This window comes from Copadichromis virginalis, linkage group LG19 (assembly GCF_057382275.1).
Source record: "Copadichromis virginalis isolate Kocher_CV1m ecotype Utaka linkage group LG19, C_Virginalis_male_GT1.1, whole genome shotgun sequence".
Classification (NCBI taxonomy): Eukaryota; Metazoa; Chordata; class Actinopteri; order Cichliformes; family Cichlidae; genus Copadichromis; species Copadichromis virginalis.
The window spans coordinates 26274531-26294141 of record NC_140636.1 but is presented as its reverse complement, the minus strand read 5'-3'; the positions used below and the strand labels follow the sequence as shown (position 1 = coordinate 26294141).

Genomic DNA, 19611 nt, shown 5'->3' with positions numbered 1-19611 from the left:
TCTGACCCCCATAAATGACGTGTTTGATCAAATTAAAGTCAAGTTAATAAACTGCTGAAAGATACCATAGCCACTCCGAACATTCGGAGGGCCTGCCCAAATTATGATGAAGATGGAGGGTGGCCAGGATTACTTGCAAATGTTGTGTTTCTGACCTGATATCCCCCCTTCATGAGAAACACAGCTGGCTGCCATTAACATGGCCCCTCCCTAACTACTGAGAGTGAGTTTTGAAGGCCCCTTTCCACAGGTCACGTCTGTGACTCTGGGGCTGTATATAATCTCCCCGCCAATCTCCAAAGCCTGAAATGGATCGACACAGGATTCTCATTTCCCTGCAGTTGTCTTGTGTAGATGGAGATGTATGTAGTGAGGAGACACAATAGCCAGTGCTTGTCAACATTATTTTGGAAGGAAAAAAACAGCCTCCTATTTTGTGTATTAAAGCTGAGGAGTGAATAATTTACTTTGTACCTTAGCTGAGTACAATTTTGTCAAAGCTAAGTTTGGGCATTCAAAGATCACAGACTTCACAGCTAACAGGAGGGTTTCACCTCACAGTTCATTCAGTAGGAGTTTTTATTTTTATTTTATTTTTTTCTTAGTTTTAAAAGATTTATTTTCACATTTGGAACTGTTTTAATAAACCCCACTGAATCAATTTAATGGAAAAATAAAAAAGAATAAAAAGAAAACCTGACAGCTGAGGCCAGCTGGCTACAGTCCAAATGACATCTTAAATTATCCAAAAGATAACTGCAGTGTCATATCTTTGTCCACACATATAAACACACACACCTACACGCACACACGCACACTTACACAGTTACCTGCACACACCTGTTTAATAGACTTCTGTTTGATACGCCTTTCCAAGCCTATCTTTAGTTTTCCATTTTAAATATATTGTTTGGGGGTTTTTTTATTCCTTTCCACACTACACTCTTCATGATGGAGTCAGGATAACAGCTGGGGGGGACACTTCATACAAATACGCTGCTGCTGCCACAACTCAACTATTTTTCCTTCTTGGTTGTCCCAGTCAATTGGTTTAGCCCATTTTAAAATCCACTGATACCATTTAGACACATCACTTCATGATGCATTCCTGCTGGCTGGTTGGAAGACATTAAAGAGGTTGAAGCTCCAGTGCTTACTTGACCAATACGTAATGAAGTACCACAGGTTTTCCTGGATTGTCAACCTGTCTAAAACTACTGCTTATCTCCACAGACCTTGGAAGTAGGTGAAGCTGTGCTAGAAATGTCCTAAATATTAGACACTGTGAGAATTTTTTTGTCCCAGATAATCTTCGGTTGCAAGACTGAAGACTGAAGATTACATTGAATGCCTCTCGCTGTACAACACAAGCACCGTTTTGGGATTTCCATTATCTTGGACACCCCAAAATTGCAAACTGGCTTTAACACTGCCAACACTATAGAGAAGAAATCCCTCATGCATCCATGGCGATGAGAAAAATGAGTATTGATAGTTTTGATATAATATTTCTGAGGGACTTCCTACAGATTATTAGTACGGTTTACTAGACTACATTCATGCAGCAGTTAAAAATGTCTGATTGCCACTGTACAACTTTTAGAATATGATATCACACGTTAAATTATACAACAGCACAAAAGTAGTTCAAATGTAAGTAGTAGGTCAAACTAGAGCAGGGCGATATGACCAAAAATATTTATCACGATATGCATTTGAAAATTTGTGTTAACGATATAACTGACGATATAATTGACACTAGACAAAATACTTTACAACTCCACAACTTTATTAGTACAAAAAAAATCCCATCAATGTATTTTTACTTAAACAAGCAGCTGTTTTTATGAGCATTAAAGTTATATAAAAATTTAACAGTGCAAATGCAAATTCCTTGCTGACAGTTTAACCAAAAGGCATTTCTAGTGGAAATTGGCCTCAGCATAACCATGTATAATATCCATAAAACTTAAAAAGAGGTTATACACACACAATACGATAATATTATGTTGAAGCACAGTACGTATCACTCTGCGAGGCTCCTGCCTACGATAGCCGTAATGCTCCGACAATCCATCAAGCGGTGCGGGTTCGTAGGTTAGCAAAGTCGTACTAAAATATTTGACAGATTTTCGAGCGCCGTGTACGACATAAAATCATTTCGAGGTCAGTAAACACAACCAGAATTCATAAATAAGGCACACGGGATTATAAGGGGCACTGTTGATTTTCAGAAAAATCAAAGGATTGATTTTAAGTGTGCCGTATTTTCCAAAGAACACGGTAATAACGCCGTCCCGCTAGCATGCTCTACCAAAAATAGTGCTTTGTTGTGTGTCTGACAGACGAAAGCTAAACCAGTTCCACACCACTGAAGTTGCAGCATTTTTACAAACCAATTCTGGTTCATCCGTTTCATTCAACGACCCGCTTTCGCCCTTCTCATTCTCCACCATGCTTTTTCCGCCATGTGCGTATGAAAAGAAAGGCACTACGCATGTGCGTTTTACCCATATTCTATCGCGATATTTCATTTTCTTATCGTTGCCCAACATTATACCGGTATTACCGTGAATGGTATGATATGGCCCAGCCTTAGGTCAAACTATAACCAGCTACAGTAATAATATAGTAATAAGAATCTTTGTAAACAAGCAAGCGTTCAAGAATTTTGAGCAATATTTAGATTTTAAGTGGATGAGTCAATCTAACAACTATAGTCCTTCATTTATAAGCAAAAAGACAACTAATCATGGATATGTGTGGGTTTAAGTGGGCAGAAACTCAGTGTAAGAAGCTAAATTTTTTCAGGGTGCTATTCTTGCCAAGAAATGAGGAGATATTCATATAAGAAAAGCTCTAACCGCTGTATTATGGCATTTTGATCCAAAAATGCAAACCTCCCAACATTACTACTGGAAAATTCTACTCTTCTTTTTAAAAATCTGTAAAAACATTCACGCAATTACATGAAATCATCATGCTTTACCCACCGCTGATATATTATTACTGCTCAAGACGCTAAAGAGTACCAGCAAGTCCAGTGTTTTGCACAGGAAAGAGTGCCTAACTGTACAGAGGAAGTTGCGAAACCGTAAGTGAGAGGTACAGCAGCGGGGTAAAGCTGTCAAAAATGGCACTGAAAATATTTGCTGAAACGTGCACTGAAACCGCAGTCTAATAAAAATGCTTCAAACACAGTAAAAGCTCCAGTTGGGATTTCCCATTAACTTGGCCATGATTTAATGTCTGGGGGTGCACACCAACAACGGCATGTTATTCATTCTTAAAAGGCATTGTTTGCCTGTGTTCAGCGGAGCAGCGAGAGGTTAGCCTGCGAGCATGGATATCACCCAACTGAAACGCTAGCCTGGCAGCAGGGATTCATGATTTATGAAAAGTTTTTCTGCCACAGTGGCTGCAGAAACATTGATAAGCAAGCCAAAATCAGCTTCATCACAGAAGCTCAAACCAGAAGCTCGTGTATTACTTTCACTATGTTTAATCTGAATGAAGGCACGTGTTTCGAAAAGGGCCCTGGCTCAGTGATATTACACCGGGGCAGCATACACACAACATTGAGGCAGCTGTGGCCTGAATTAGCATGATGGCACAGCCAGAGTACACATAACTAGCTGCTGTTTTAAAGCCCAAACACTATCATAACACTCGAGTCCTAAGAGGTTAAGGACAACTTTTGATGGCGTGTTTTCTGCACAGGATTGTTAGTGAAGTGCCCTGCAAACCTGTCCAAACAATAGTCCGCTCTCTTAGCAGCTTCTTCAAGTTGGTTCCATGTGTGGCTGAACTTGCTGCACCACCACCACCACCCCCCCACACACACACCCTGACCCCACCCCTCTCTACTGGTCTCCTTGTCCTCATCGGGAATAAGTGACTATATAACAAATCGGTGAGGCATGCACACTGCCAAGGTCACTGGGTTTGCATGAGGAGCTGGCTAATGTTGCCCACAGAGAGTATACTTTGCCAGTTTGAGTGGGTTCCAGCTCTAGTATTGCTGGAGCTCAGTTCAACTCCTGCTGGAGCTAAAGTCCTTCCTGTACCCTCCAGATGGATAACAGAAACCCTGTTTAGCTGACTATTGATCGACCGCAGTGCCTCCCACCAAGGTCTCTCCACTCTAAAAAGGATATACCAACACATTTTAAATGTTTAGTTAAAACCTTAATAAGCCCCGTGCATGGATTGTTTTGGGATTTTTTTGCAGTCTGATATGCTGTTGAGTATAATGCAATAAGGTAAATGTTAACATCATACATGCGCATGCCAGAGTGTTTGCATAACGCCTTGCTGCTTTCACATTTCTGTAAAATGTCACCATCCTTTCTCCATGTTGATTAAAAAAAAATCTTAAAATCTCAAGCAAACTTTCTGCTGTATCATCCCACATAGCTGCTGGTGAACACCATGATGCAGCCATGTCGCTAACATCTGCTGCAGATTTTGAAGGACTTGCAGAGTGCTTGCAAACCTCTACTCTGAGTATCTGATTGTGAAGGTTGTTTGTTTGACTTTGTGGCTAACGGTGCTTTATCACACTACCTAGTTCCTCTGTCTGACAAACTGGTCTGACATGTCGACAACTGGTCTTATCTTGTGAGAGAAACTTTGCTGAGACCTTTCATTTCTGTTACACAGCTAAAGTGGAAAGGAATGCTTATAGGTTGTTTCCTGCAAACTCCCACAATTCACTCTAGATTATCACGGCACAGGGCTCATTAAAAGTGGTTATCGTGGAAAAGAGTGCTGACAACCCTTTCAAAATTTTAGAGATTAGGTCATTCTTTATGTGGTCTTAATGTTTGAAAAATAATTACAAACACATTTGTCACTGAAACACTGGGAATTTACAAAGCTGCTGTTAATTTTCTGAGTTAGCATGCTCCTATATTAGACTAAAGTTGTAAACAGTGCTTTAATGTTGCACTTTCCACTGGTTTCAAATCAGTGTCCTCAAAAAAGACACATTCTTTGAATAGAGGCACGAGTAACACTTTTTCTGACAGTAATATTAGCCTTTTGACAGACTGGTCAAGTGCTTTTCAATAGTTTTAACTTCATGCAGTCCCTAATAGTATACTCCCTAATAGTTTTCACTTCATACAGTCTACTTCTAAGGCTTCTCCTCACTGTAAAAATAAAAAAAGATGCGGTGCATTGATTAGCGCTGTCACCTCACAGCAAGAAGGCCCTGGGTGTGAATCCCAGCTGGGACCTTTCTGTGTCAAGTTTACACATTCAGGTTTAACCGGTAATACTAAATCAGCTGTGGATGTGAGTGTAAATGGTTGTCCGTCTCTGGGTCTCTTCCACAGTGTTTTTTATCCTGTCTTTTGTCCAGGTCACAGCAGACACCTGCCCCTCCCTGAGCCTGGTACCCCTGGAGTTGTTTTCCTGTTAAAAGGGAGTTTTTCCTTACCACTGTTGCCAAGTGCTTGCTCATAGGGGGTCATCTAATTGTTGGGGTTTGCTCTCTATTATTCTAAGGTCTTTACCTTGCAATATAAGGCGCCTTAAAGCAACTGTTGTGATTTGGCACTATATAAAAAACTCAGTGGAATTAAATTGTCTCACTGTGTTAGCCCTGTACCAAATTGGCAGCCCGTCCACGGTGTACCTTGGCTCTCACCCTATGACAGCTGGGATAGGCTAGTTCTCCCCACGACCCTGAATCAAATAAGTGGAAGAAAATGGTTGGCTCAAAACACTTTCATGATTTATCAGAGAATTACCATCATTAAGGTAGAAATGTGGAAATCAGATTTCCATGCCATCTGCGTCCCATGCTAATGGTGAGCGGCACTGGACTGAGCTTTAAGAAATCTGACCCTTTTTCACCTGCAGCCAATATGCATATTCCTGACTTTTGCTTGGAAGTGAAGTAACAGATCCTAGAAGCACAGATCAGGTGTATGCAGAGTGCAGACTCAGTTTGTAAAGAGTTCTGGGCACAAAGCCATCCACCTGGCAGGACCCCCGACAGGGAGGTGGCCACAACAGAGACCTGCCAGCTCCCAACAGAGGCCCGTTGCCAGGAGAGAACTTGCTCCTCCCCTCGATTTATTTATTGCACTCATCAAGGTCATAGCCAGTGTGTCTGCCGACTGAGAGCGGAGCAGGAGAGGCACGTGGCTGAGGGAGAGATAGGACAAAAAATGGAGTGCATGTGTGCTGTGATGGGTGTGTTGGGGGGGCTAAGTGATATGGTTAATCTCCATCTTGGCCTAAAACCTACCTGTCAGCAGTATTTTCTCACAACAATGCCCCACTGATTTACATCGCTTTACATGGTTGTTTTATCTCCTGGTGCACTGCGACTGGTGCTGATTTAGTCCAACAGAACAAAAATCTGATCTATACAAAATAATTATATTTGCCATAATTATTTTGTCAAATTATTTCCTGAAAAATAAATATTTGAGGCATTCTTCAGTACGACATTTCCTTTTTGTCCTAATTTTCTTGCATCCCTCTATTATAAACGATTTAATCCCGCTAATTTTAACTGTTAATGTGGCCATATTTTCAAAATGAACATGAGTAGAGTAATAAATTACATGCACTAATCATTTTGTCTGTTACGTTGTACAAAGTCCAATAAATGCAGCGAACATTCGCATTCGAGAAGCTGGCAGCAGAAACTACTTGTGCATGGAGAAATTATTAGAAAAACTGAACAGACAGATTAATAAATAATTGCTTCTTTAATCTAAAACTGCACACTGGGAGCAGAGCCTGTTCTTGTCTTATTAAAAAGTTAAACATCTGGGCATTTTCCCTAAATTTTTAATTAAGTGTTGTCTTCAAGATTAGTTTGTGAATTCATACTGTCAGAGCTGCTGGTACATGTAGTCTGCGTTTTGATGTTTTAATGAACTGCTGGATGAGTCGAAACCTTTGGGGTAAATTAAATTTGTATTCTTTTATATCCTGCTAAAACGGCACATTGTAATTAACTTAGAGGATAGCATAATAAATGTAAAGTGATCCACTCTTCTTTTCACTACATTATCTGGTAATTATCCCTTTCTTTTTTCATTACATTTGTAATTTCATTTTTGTCATATGGAGCACGCTGAGCTTTTAAATGCCAACTGCTTCTGCATACTGAAAGCATTTGGTAGCCCAAACTGAGGCAAAATAAGCGACATATTGCATGCATAACAGTCTGCATACTGTGTCTCACATAAATGTTAACAAGGAGATCATCATCACCAATTTGCTTTGCAGACTAGTCTGTGCAGCAGCATGAAGGCACCTCTTCGAGCCCAGTGTTACTAATCCTGGCAGCATCAGTCGACCTACTTGGTCTGACATCCATTTACGGTTCATTACTCAACATCTTGTACTTGTCACACGCCCAGGATTTTTTCTTCCTGGAGCCACACAAGACTGATCAAAAGATAATAAACCTCAACTAAAAACTAAAAAAAAAAACCCAAATGAAAATGGCCAAAATCTTACATTTAGTTGGGTGCTCCAGTTTCCGCCTCCCTCGTTTCTTGCGCGGCGTCATCAGGCAGTCATCATTGGCTTTCTCCAAGTCCTGTTCTTCCCGGCTGGACAGGAATCCGTTCTCTTGAGGATGACTCAGACTCTGCCCCTGAGAGCTGTCCTCTGCACGGCAGGAGGAAGGGTCTCTGGGAATCCCATTCTCGACTTCCCGCTTCTCCTGTTTTGGGAAGCAGGCATCGGGCATCCTGTCTCTGATCCCGCCCATGTCCCCATTGAAGACCTGTGCCATCGCCATAGTGTAGCTGTGGCCTACACTCGCACTGTCTTTAAGAGAGCCACAGCTCTCAACCTGCTGAAAGGAAAAGGGGAGGTTGAAATGTTAACATCCTGATGATCGATCATCCTTAAAGATTCTTACAGCTGTATGCTATAAATTGATGTTTTGAAGTGTACAACAGAGTTGTGCCTCAGCAGTCATGAAATATGACTGGATAGCTGGCTGTGAGATAAACACAACCTTTCTGAATTTACAACAAATCATCCAGTGGATCTGAACGACCCACAATAAAACAGTTGGCACTATCCGTGTCAGGATAAGCACTTTTCAGCAGTGGCTAAATGGCCTTTTTCAAAGAGAATGTGAATGAAAGCATTCATCTCTTTCATATTAGACAAGCCTAATTAAATTTCCTCAGCTCTATCTGGACAGAATCAAACATGTAGCTCAGCTCCGCACGTATTAATCTGTGAATTATGGCAAACTTATAAACTTCAAAGCTGTGCCAGTAAATGTGCTGTACAGCCATTAACTTGCAAGAAGGAAAGGGATTACATTACAGTTCATCAGGTACACTAGTGCACTTTTTGTAGTCATGTATTCATCATTACAGCAGCACGGAAATATGTTGAGAATGTTGGCTGTTTGACAATGGGAAGGCTTTTTCTCCGGCCAGTTTGGAACGCCCAGTCAAGTGTTTCATTCTATAAAGCGGAGTAAATTCAAATAGAGCTGACCTGAAGCTGAAAGTTTCAATGGCAGGAACTCAGTCATCAATCCTTAAATAAAACACCAACTATCTTAGAAGACCTAGAAAAGTCCTAAATGTTTGAAGCAATGTAATAGTGTCTTTGCTACTGCCTAAAAATAGCCCTAAAAACCGAGTTAGTGAGACAGTCCCACTATAGGGTCACTGAGGGGAGAAAGTGGAGTGTGTCTTGTGAGATTAGACTGTCAGCAGTTACGACAGTATCTGAAACTTTTATCTGCAGGTATTTACAGAAGTTTGAGGAAGGGAGAAAGCAATGCCTCAGGAGGCTTGTCTGTCATCGGACGAAGTTGAGCAAAGATCCTCTCCAGGAAGGTAAGGATCAAATCCGTAATCTGATTCTTACAGTCGGAATAAGCAAACACAACTTAAATCAAGTTTTAATGTCTGTGTAATGGATGCAATGCAAATTATGAGTGGCAGACATGCGAAAGAAAAAAAAAGCTTCAGTGGAAGTTGCTCTGAATCGTAAAACAAATCTACAGCAAGCCAAAGTCGGTTTCAAAGCATTCTTCAGAGGCCGCAGAACTCTAAACGACTTCATCACTGTAGTAACTGAGAACAAATTAACTGTAAACTGAACAATTGCACTCCTACAAAGAACAGCTCTCCAGTAAATCTCTTTGACACGATGAATGAAAACAACCCAGAGCTCAGACATTATTAATATTCTGACTCAGTTTACTACTAGAAAAAGAGGCTACAGTGTGTGTGTGTGTGTGTGTGTGTGTGTGTGTGTGGGGGGGGGGGGGTTACGCAAATATCACACACATGCAAAAAAAAGAAGTAAGCAAAGAGAAAACCCAAAAAACTCATATTCTCAGACACACATGCTAGCAACACACAGAACTCACAGTGAAAGAATTACGCAACAGATTTGTGACATAGTTAACAACATGCGGCCCCTGCTACAGGTCAAAAGTCAAAGTTGGTCAATCAGGCAGCTTAGACAGAGAGAGAGGTTGAAAAAATAAAGACTAATTACCTCAACCAACTTACTGCTACAACACTCACACACCCTCATAGAACTAGGTGCAGTAATAATATGATTATAAAGGTTTCTAAAAATACACATTGAAATTAAAATTAAATGCAGATGTACGCCTGAAAATATGAGCTAATAATTCATTACACTGCCTGATAACTTCTTACATTATTCAATTAACAGCAACTGGAAACTGTTATGCGAAAAGAGGTATTTTGCTGCCTTTCTACGTGTTATTATCATTGATTGAAGATCTTCTGTTTCTGGAAAGCTAGCCGAACAGGAAATATTAAGATGTTTATGGAAGTTTTTCTTTATTTTCAGGGGTTTTTTTTTTAATACCACTCCAGTGTTTGATCTGTTTAACAGAAAACTAATCATCACATTTAACAGGCAACAGGGCTTTTTTGCAGGCAAGTTTTTGTTTGGATTTTTTATATTTTTAGCCTGAAACTTCAGAAATTCATCAGTTCACGTGAAACTAGTGCAGTGCAGCAATAAAGAAGCTGGGTGCCCTAAAAAAAGAGCTTAGTCATGTTACTTTGTTCAGGCAGGTTTTCTAAAGGATTAGCTCAACATCTTTCCAAGCAAAACCTGTTTATTCATGTTCCTGCCAAGTGCTACGTTCTCATGTCTGTACAATAAGAATTAAGCTATAGCAAGTATTTTATCAAAAAGACTTTACACACCTTATACAAACTTATTCTATACATATGATATAGTCAGTATATAAATGGCTATCTGTGTACAGCTCCTAAGCTATGCTAACATCCTGATGGCTTTAGTTTCATACTCACTTTGTTACCTAGTATATTGATCTTGTCACTGAACACTTAAAAAGAACGCAAATATATGTAAAGAGCAGAATGAGTGAGTATGTACACAATAAGGACAAAAGTATAGACCTGAAGCAATGGGGCTAAGATTCAAAGATTAAGAGGTTTGACCCAATACTTTCACCCATATACAGTAGTGTGCATTGATAAAATACATACACTTTTGTAGAAAGGACATTTCTGAGAATTTCTCTCCACTGCCTTTGTCCATGTGGGTAAACGCAACATACGAAGAGGGCTAAAGGCTTGTTTACGCTATCCTTTCCAACAATTACCTTCTGTTTTCACTCAGCTTTTGACAGTTTGCATGGAAAACAACATTTTAAAACCAATGTTCCATGTCAGCCTCTTTTCAAAAAAGTCAAACAAAAAAATTAAAAGAGGCTTTCTGACAGCATTTGAAGTTGGCCAATCTGGCATTTGAGTGACTCTTTTATTCAGAGAATAACAACAACAACTGTGAAACATCTATGTGAGCAGAACGCCTGGTACACATGGTCAATCCCCCACAGCTGTGAAAACACTCAGTGAGGCGCCCCGATTCTGCGTACGGCTTTTCTTAATCAGTTATTGATACCACTCCTCAGCTTCTTTAAATACAGGGGCACAAACCCTCTGGCATATCCTGTCCAATCATACATTATCTGTAAATATTTGTCTAATCCTTTTTTCCCTTTTTGGTTTGTTTAATTGCACAGTGAGAGTTAATTAAGATGATTTTCAACAGAAGCTTATGCAAATGCTAACATCTCAGGGAAAGAAAAAATACCCAGAAACATGTTGGCCCTTAGAGTCATTATTAAATCAGAGCTTTTAACTACACAAGGCATCACAAATAGACTGCAAATGGTGTTAGTGTAGTGCATGCATGTATCTTGGAAACAAGGTTCAAGAATATGTCATGTTTATTCATGAGTACAAAGGAGTACACGTTGTGTCTTACAGGTTAACAGATTTCTGAAGGCTAAAATAATACTTGTTTTTCTACTGAAACTGCTTATAGGTGCCATGTGCAAAGACAAAACAAGAGCTTTCATTATAAACTGGTACATGCCTCAAATAATGTGGCGTACAGATAAATGATTACTTGACGATGAGGCAAAAACATGGCGAAGGGAAGAATAATATCAAATATTTTTAGATGGGCTTTCCTTACAGGCATTTCCGCCATTATAATCTTTCTGCTTGAATGGAATGATGAGATTCACTCAGTACATCGGGCTTATAAATACCAGTGAATGAAACCGAATATGGCCAGGTGGGATTCACAAGAACAATCATGTTGAAACTGGTCAGATGGTTAAACACATCGTTCTGACGATGCTGGAAAAGGGCTGAATTTTGAAACCAACAGTCTAACAAGCACTTCACGCGATGACTGGCCAGCTACAGTATGTGAAGGTGAAAAGGCAGCCATCTGTCCTTCTGCCTTCCAGGAGGGTTTCAGTTCAGTAGTTTCAGTTCTGAAACAGCAAACCTTCGGTTGTGGTTGGACAACTTGAACCCATTTTGAGTTCTAAATTTATTTCTTTGCAACTTTTTTTTTCTTTTGACATTTGACACTGAAGGCAGGAAACAACGCAAGTCAGCGAGGAGGCTGATATGTGACAAAGTGAAGTGGCTGTCTCGCTCAGAGATGAATTACAACAACAGCAACAGTGAACATTTGAGCATTTGGTACATGTGGTCAATTCCCCACGCAGCTGTGAAAGCACTTACTAAGGTGCCTTGATTCGAAGTAGAGTGTTACTATACCAGGTATTAATACTAACTCCAAGCTGCTTTAACCTCCTAGGACCTGGCGTCCACATATGTGAACATCACATTTTGTGTTATTTAGACCAAAATACTCAGTTTTGCTCTACAAGGGCCTGATATCCACTTACGAGGACATTATACTGCTACTGTTCTATCAAAATTTTAAACGAATATCCTCATATGTGGCTCTTATTTTTCTTAAAAACAAAAATAAGTTTTAAAAAAAAATCTGGTAATTCTTTGTTTTTACATTCATCGGGCCCCAATGTGACCAAATATCAAAGAGAAATTAAAAATGCATGCCGTGGAAGAGTTTGGGTCTTAGGAGGTTAAATTTACTTACACAAGCCCTCTGGCACATCATCTGCAAATATTTTTCTAATCCTATTTTTGGGTTTGTTGAATCAGACCTAATCACTGCAAAACAAGTATGCATGCGTGGACAAATGTAATTTGTTTAGACATGTCAACACTCACTGAAAACTGCTTGCGTTTTCTTCCAGGCTTGCTACTTTTAGGTGACTTCTCCTCCATCAGGTCCGAGTCCAGTATTGTTCTCTCACCCTATCAAGAAAAAATGCATGCCACAATTTAGACAAAGTACCTGCAGCTGCTTGGGTAAAGATGCACGTAACACTGAATGATTTAATTAGTGCATTTTTGTGTACAATCAGCTAGATGGCAGTTTCACCTCCACCAAAGATACTAGATCTATAGGAAACAGAGACAACTGCACTACAGTGAAACACTTGAACATTTGGGAGGGCTGGAGCAGGTCCTCCAGTGTCTTTGGTTGAGTGGACAATGAGACAGATAGAAACTGAATGACACATTCCTTTGAAGTAGGCTGAAATGAAAGCTCCTCGGACGCAGTGCTGACCTTCCACAGACAATTCCCTCTTGACACCGTTACAAAGACATAGATCGGCCCCCACCTTCCCCTGCTGCAATTTCCCTTTGATTAATAAAACTGTCTAGCCCCAGGAACAAAGCCCCATGTCTGCCATCACCAAGTACCCCTGGGGTTGACGGGAGAAAAGATGATCCTAATGTAGATGCTTTGAGTTTCAATATTGACTGAATAGAACCACCAGTACCAGGTTTGAATGCAAATGAGAGTGCAACGCCATTCCTGACAGCTGCAGTGGGGGGGTGGAGGGCCGGGTCCTTATTAAATTCCTTCAGTACTGAATGTGAAATTCCATCAAAGATAAACGGGGTCTCTGCACTGTAGGCATTCTCCAACCTCTGCTGACATGTTGATAAGTGTATGTATGTCTAATCTCTAGTGAGATGGCGTAGTACAACATGATAAAATGTTACTATGAGATAGTACAAGCTTTTGTCTATATATAATGGGTGGAGTTAAGTCTAACAAGAGGAGTTACTGAATTACGGAGGTAAAGTGGTATAAAACATTAATAACTTTAAGAAGCAGCAAACCAGAGTAAAAGCAGTCTCCAGTGCATATCCACAGTTAATTTGTCATCTTAAAGACATTTAACTAGAAATTACAACAATGAACATATGAAACTACGTCAGATTTAGTGTATTTCAATATGACACAGAATTACTGTGCTATGCAGACTATGGAAGTATCAAACTGCAATTAAAGATAAAAGCAATTATGGCATTGCTTTAACCTTGGATGTTGGATCTCATGTTCATACCTGAGCTGTCTGCGCTTCATCAAGAAGGCGATGCCATGAACACAATCCTTCAGCAATACATGGAGTGGAAGGCTGCGACGCGTTCATGGATAGAGCCTGGTGGGTTTTCTATGTATGGCTTATTTAGGGAGTCATAAATACACAAGACATGTTGCCATTTCAATACTGTTTGTGTGCAAAGGTGGCGCTGGCATGAATTCTCCAACTTTCCAAGTGGCACGTTGACTTGAATGGGCATTCCAGCTAAAACTTCAGAGACTGGAAACTTCCTGCTTCCAACAGAATGCAGGATAACTGTGGGACTGAAAAGCGAATCCAAGGTGGAAATGCCTTGAACCTTATTTATTTCACAATGACCAGCAGGAGGCAACTCTTGTAGTTGCTGTATGATCTATGAGTAAATGGGCCTACTTCTCACTCAATTTATGACCTCAGTAAACACTCTCCTACTGAGTTTAAGACCTCATTCACTCATTTCGCGTGCTGTTTAACACAGCATGACGTTCATTTTTTAAAATTATGGTTCCATTTACAGTAAATTAACAATAAAGCAGGTTATGCTTTAGGATTTGGCTCATAGTGTGGTATTTGGGGGGGGGGGGGAGATTGGCTGTGGTTCAGGAGGTAGAGTGAGTCATCTATTTTTTGGAGAATTTAATTCGAAGCATCCTTGGGCAAGATACTGAACCCCAGGTTCCTCCCGATGTATTCTTTGGAGAGTGAGTATATGAATGCTAGGTCATAAGTGTTTAGGAATAGAAAAAAGCACTTCTATGAATGTTTGTGTAAATGGGTGAGGCTTATAGTCAGTGTTGGGGAGTAACGGAATACATGTATCGCCGTTACGTATTTAAAATACAAAATATGAGTAACTGTATTCCGTTACAGTTACCGTTTAAAAAGGAGAGTGGAAAAGTATGAGCTGTCAAAGAGCAGAAACGGGAGATGAAAGCATGTAAATATAATAATAACCACTGCAGCCAAAAAGAGTGCCTGATGAGCCCAGTTGTAAGTAAGCTATTAAGACTCGACTGTACACTGTGATCGTATTTTCCTCTAAAACAATAAGTTACGTTGGAGCAGCCTTTCAACGCCTCTCTCTGTCTCTCGCTAGCAAAGCGGACTCAGACAACAAAGTAAAGCTAGTTTTCAGCTACGAGCCCGACATGAACCCGACGTATTAGCCAGAGGTCCCTTTACTACGGTTTCGGAGCCGCGGACCTGTTCTATACACGCGTGGAATAGTTTTCTATATGAAATCGCTGCAAAAAGTGCAGCCTTACCTAATGTCCACCTACTGTTACTCATTTTATATTAAGATTTAAAAATCTAGTTGCTATTGGTATGGAGAGTATCCTTCAGTTATAGTAATAAATCACACAGCAATACTACATTCATGTAGTTGTAAAAAGCATGATAATATATTAAGTAATCCAAAGTATTCCGAATACGTTACTCTCATTGAGTAACTTAACGGAATATGTTACAAAATACATTTTGAGGCATGTACTCTGTAATCTGTAGTGGAATACATTTGAAAAGTAACCTTCCCAACACTGCTTATAGTAAATAAGAAAGCAATTTGAGTCCATATATGCTCCTGTTACATTTTTTTTTAAACAAGATGGCAGCAGCAAAATGAGACTAAGCAGCCCACAAATCAACAAGCTGCTTCAAAGTGCATGTGCACGTCTTTTACTTACACTGCATGACTTCATCTGGTCTTCCACCCTGGTGTTACATGAAAACATTTACCTTATAGATTATACTCTAGTGTCATAATTTATTCTGGAATTAAAGAACGGGAAATGAGGCCACAGGATCCATTCAGCATCAGATCTAATTAAATCATTTCCTTTTATCAGCACAAAGGGTTCAAAAGTCAATTAAATGTTCAAATTTAAACACTTAGGGGGTAAGGGGTTCTTGATTTGGGCAAAAAGATTACAAGCTGCTAACTGGGCCTTGGAGTTAATTATTCTTTCAACTGCTGTCTCAAAAGTCAAAAATTCACCTCATATGTTAAACCAAAATGGACGGGATTTCCTTCATTTTCTCAGAAAATTATTTAAACAGGAACAATTTCATTTTAGCCGTACAAAATGTGCCCTTTGACGATGATCTTGTCATGTGAAAAAAAAAACTTGCAGTATGCAAAGTGAGTTTTTACAGTAGCCTTAGTGTTGAGCATATTTCATGAAGTACCTGGTAGCTGTGACATTCTGGGTTTGAGTCAGTCCTACAGTAAAATCTGCAACTCATCCGATTCTGTGCTGATGAAATACTATAACTATATAATATGTTTTAAAAAATACCATAAAAGTACCACAAGGTCTACTAAATAATTTAAGGGCAAGGGGTTTTAATCATTATAGGCAGTTATTTCAACCGTCTGGCCACGTTTCGCCCTCAGTGTCTGCCATAGCCATCAATGCTCCTGGGAGATAAACTAATTTGCATAAGGAAATAGATATAATCAAGGTAAATGATACTCTGATTGATGGGCAGAGGATTAAAACTGGAAGAAATGGTTATAAAATAAGTGAAAATAATGACATTTTTGTTAGAGATAAGCATTTGAACGGTTATTTTTACACGTAGATTTGAAACCTTTTGTAAGAGAATGTGTTTTGATGATGGTTCCAGTTCATTGTGCGATCACTAATAGAGTGCCTGGTGCGTCGGTTTTTCCCTACCAGGGCGGCAGAATTTGCATAGATAATAGCACGTTTTGAGTGCAGCCTGGTGTGCAGGCTCATTTGGGAACCACTTACATGGATGACACAATTCAGTGGTGCCTGGCTATCTCTGCAAGCACAGCACAGCACACCGCTCCTCCAGTTCTCTGTTAGAGAGCTCAGGCTGAGGTCCTCCGACTGAGGACAACACGCCATTTTCACATTCAGCTTCGCCCTAATATTTTCTGAGAAAAACAACAAAAAAAGCCTGGAATATAATTTGTTCTTGCCTGGAGTGAACCCTACTACATTGTCAATATCTCTGCATTATTTCCGTCTGGGTAGCCAGTTATTTAAGGCAATGTCTGTTGCCAGGCAACAAGACTAAGGGCAGTACTGTGTAATGGGAACACAGAAGAAGAGGACAGATCCCCCCAGCAAAAGAGCTGTCGAGCCATTCCAGCTCCATCTCAACCTACACCAGCCAACGCCCACGTCACCAACCACCATTATACCAGTAAATGTCACAGAATACAGCTGCACCTCCCAACAGCCTCTTCGGTGCCGCTGCTATTGCTGCCACACAGGTGATGCTGCAGTTACACAGAGACTGAAATTACAAGTGCGTCTGCATCATGAAAGGTGACAAGGCATGTCACATGCTGTTGGATTCTACTGTAAAAATTTGCCCATTTCTTCACTGAATAGAGGAATTCATTGCAATGAGGTCTGCTCTAGCAATTCTTTGGACTGCACAGATTAGTGAGTGTGGGTTAATGATTAATGGGAATCGTAAAATTGAGGAAGATTTGAATTGGTTTTGGCCTGAAGTGACTATAGAAATCAATCCAATCCACTTCCTTTCATTTTTAAGGCTTTATCTGTGTAACAGCACGGTCATAAAAAATACAATTCATGTACACATACTCCGTGCCAAGATCATATGAAAATACAAACAGGCAGTGCATGCTATATCACTGCAGGACGAGCTCAGGGGTGAATAATGTCTTTTTAAATCAGTGCTTCCGAAGACATTAAAAGAAGCACTTTTCAGTGATGGACGAGCAAATCCAATTCAATCTTGAGCTCAAGTCAAGTGATTCAGAAACCCTCCCGACATCTTTTTAAAATCACCAGATCATGAGTTAAGTTCCGCAACGTGTCAAGTGACGCATTTTTTGTTGTTGTCACGCACGTGTTTCTTACCATTGGATTTCCAGGTGAATCAGCAGTGGTGGTGGTGTTGGTGAGAGTGTTGGACGGCATCATTGAGAGTCTTATGAGCTTATGGGTAATGTCTGATGATGGGTAGTGTAGATATGGACTTTCACGTTAAAAGGAAGTTGAAAAGTTTAAAAGAAAATAAAGCAATGACGGATGATCCCCTCTTCTTCCTGCTCTCCTGGAAGTTAAAAGAAGAAAAGCAATGGTAAGATATGTTCAGCAAGTTTGTCTTTAATGTGTTGATTCTTTAGTTTCATGCAGACTAGATAATCCAGTGACATATTTTATGTATCTTCTCTAAAATGAAGTTGTTTTACCCTGAGCATCAGCTTTCTCTTTGCTGAGTACACGTCATGTAGCTATAGGACCCTCACAGGCTTCTATAGATACTGTATGGCCACTATATCCTACAGGCCCCTTTACACCACATGAATGTGTGTTGTGCAGTAGACGACATGAACTGGGTGCATCGTGCAGCCTGAAAATAAAGAGCGCGATGCTCCAAACTAAGCGCAAAAATACTTGTATTTTTGTGGGGACATTTTTCAAAATTCATTAATATTTCATTTCCATCGTGAGAGTCTGGGTTAAAGTTACTCGAGCGGTCTGCCTAACGCGCAAAGCGAAGCCACAGTTACACTGTTTTGCACTCGTGGAAATTTACAACAACAAAAAAAAAACAACAACAACCTATATTCGTACAGGATGTGTTGAATCTAAGGGCTAAAATGAGACTGATGACACTCGGTTGTGATTTATTTAAAACATGCTGTATGTAAAACACACTGCCGGATTTACGTCCACGCTCGTGGAAAATAAATGTAGGCAACAACCAGAACGTGTTAAAAAATAATTTATTATAAGGCCACACAGGCGTTCAGTGTCACCGCATTTCCATGCCATCAGCCTGCAATCAGGCCACACGCTTACACCACACTACGATCGACTGGTGTGCATATATTATTCAACCGGCTATGCGTTAAAAATTGCAAAGTTTTAGACGTCTTTTTACAGCAGGGGAAGTCTGCAATATGACCCAGGGGATTGTGGATCTTTTACAGGCCACGGACACTGAAGGATAACCCCCCCGTTATTTCCTTTAATGAGGCCACAGCTTTGAGAAGCCGCGATGCTGGTTCCGTGCTCCAAAACCGGTCAAGTTCACATCTCGACGTCCAATCAGCACATCTGCAAAAAGCGAACCCTAAATCGCTATTTCCCCATTTCCATCGAGCGCCTTCCGGTCGTTCACGTTTTTTGTTCACATAAAGGTTACCCTTCCTGCGTGGTTGCTCGTGGCGGGTTAAACAAATTTACATGCGTGAGTCACTGTGTGTCATTACCCGGTTTTCCCAAGTCCCAGGCCTGACCCTTTTTGTCTCGCTTGCTCCCGGAGCCTCCTTCCTCTTCTCTCCCCGTCCTCCACCTCCCCAGCCGGCCAGCTCTCTTCCAGATGCGCCGCTCTGACTGCAGGGGCCTGAAGTGTGCCTGCTTTTCTCTGGGTCCTAGAAACAGTCATATATCGTGGACTCAACACATTTGCAAATATCTACATTTTTGCACGATAATAGGGCTGGTATCGTCACTGATTTATATAATCGATTAGATTCCGATTCACAAGGTCCCGATTCGATTGGATTTCGATTGAAATTTTGCGTCAGATAAACAGCTTAAAAGTAATTTCTTCGGTATTAAACAGCAGAAATAAGCAATAAGCAAGAAAATTATGCAGAAAACTGAGATTTAAGATGGGAAACTATTCTTGAACTACACTGACAGAGAGAGAGAGCTGTGCAGGAAGTGTGATTTTATCCTGATGGAAGCAAAACAGCAAAAATAAGAGTAATTAATGACCATATTTATCAAATTTAAAGCGTAGTTTGATCTTCTTTTACTGCTGGTTCAGTGCATTTTGGTCGGAGAGCGACAAAACCT

General features: G+C 40.3%; 1 protein-coding gene across 1 annotated transcript in view; it reads right to left on the bottom strand.

Annotated features, from left to right (window-relative positions):
• Nucleotides 1-19123, bottom strand: part of LOC146686241 (DNA (cytosine-5)-methyltransferase 3A-like) — a 51531-nt gene extending 32408 nt beyond the window's left edge. Inside the window, exons 1-4 of the mRNA XM_085440652.1 lie at nucleotides 19020-19123; nucleotides 17659-17854; nucleotides 12582-12668; nucleotides 7489-7831 (exon numbers count right to left, since the gene is read on the bottom strand). Coding sequence (XP_085296778.1) covers nucleotides 7489-7831; nucleotides 12582-12668; nucleotides 17659-17721 — 493 coding nt within the window. The 5' untranslated portion in view covers nucleotides 17722-17854; nucleotides 19020-19123. The remainder of the gene's footprint in view (nucleotides 1-7488; nucleotides 7832-12581; nucleotides 12669-17658; nucleotides 17855-19019) is intronic.
• Between the last annotated feature and the right edge of the window lie 488 nt (nucleotides 19124-19611).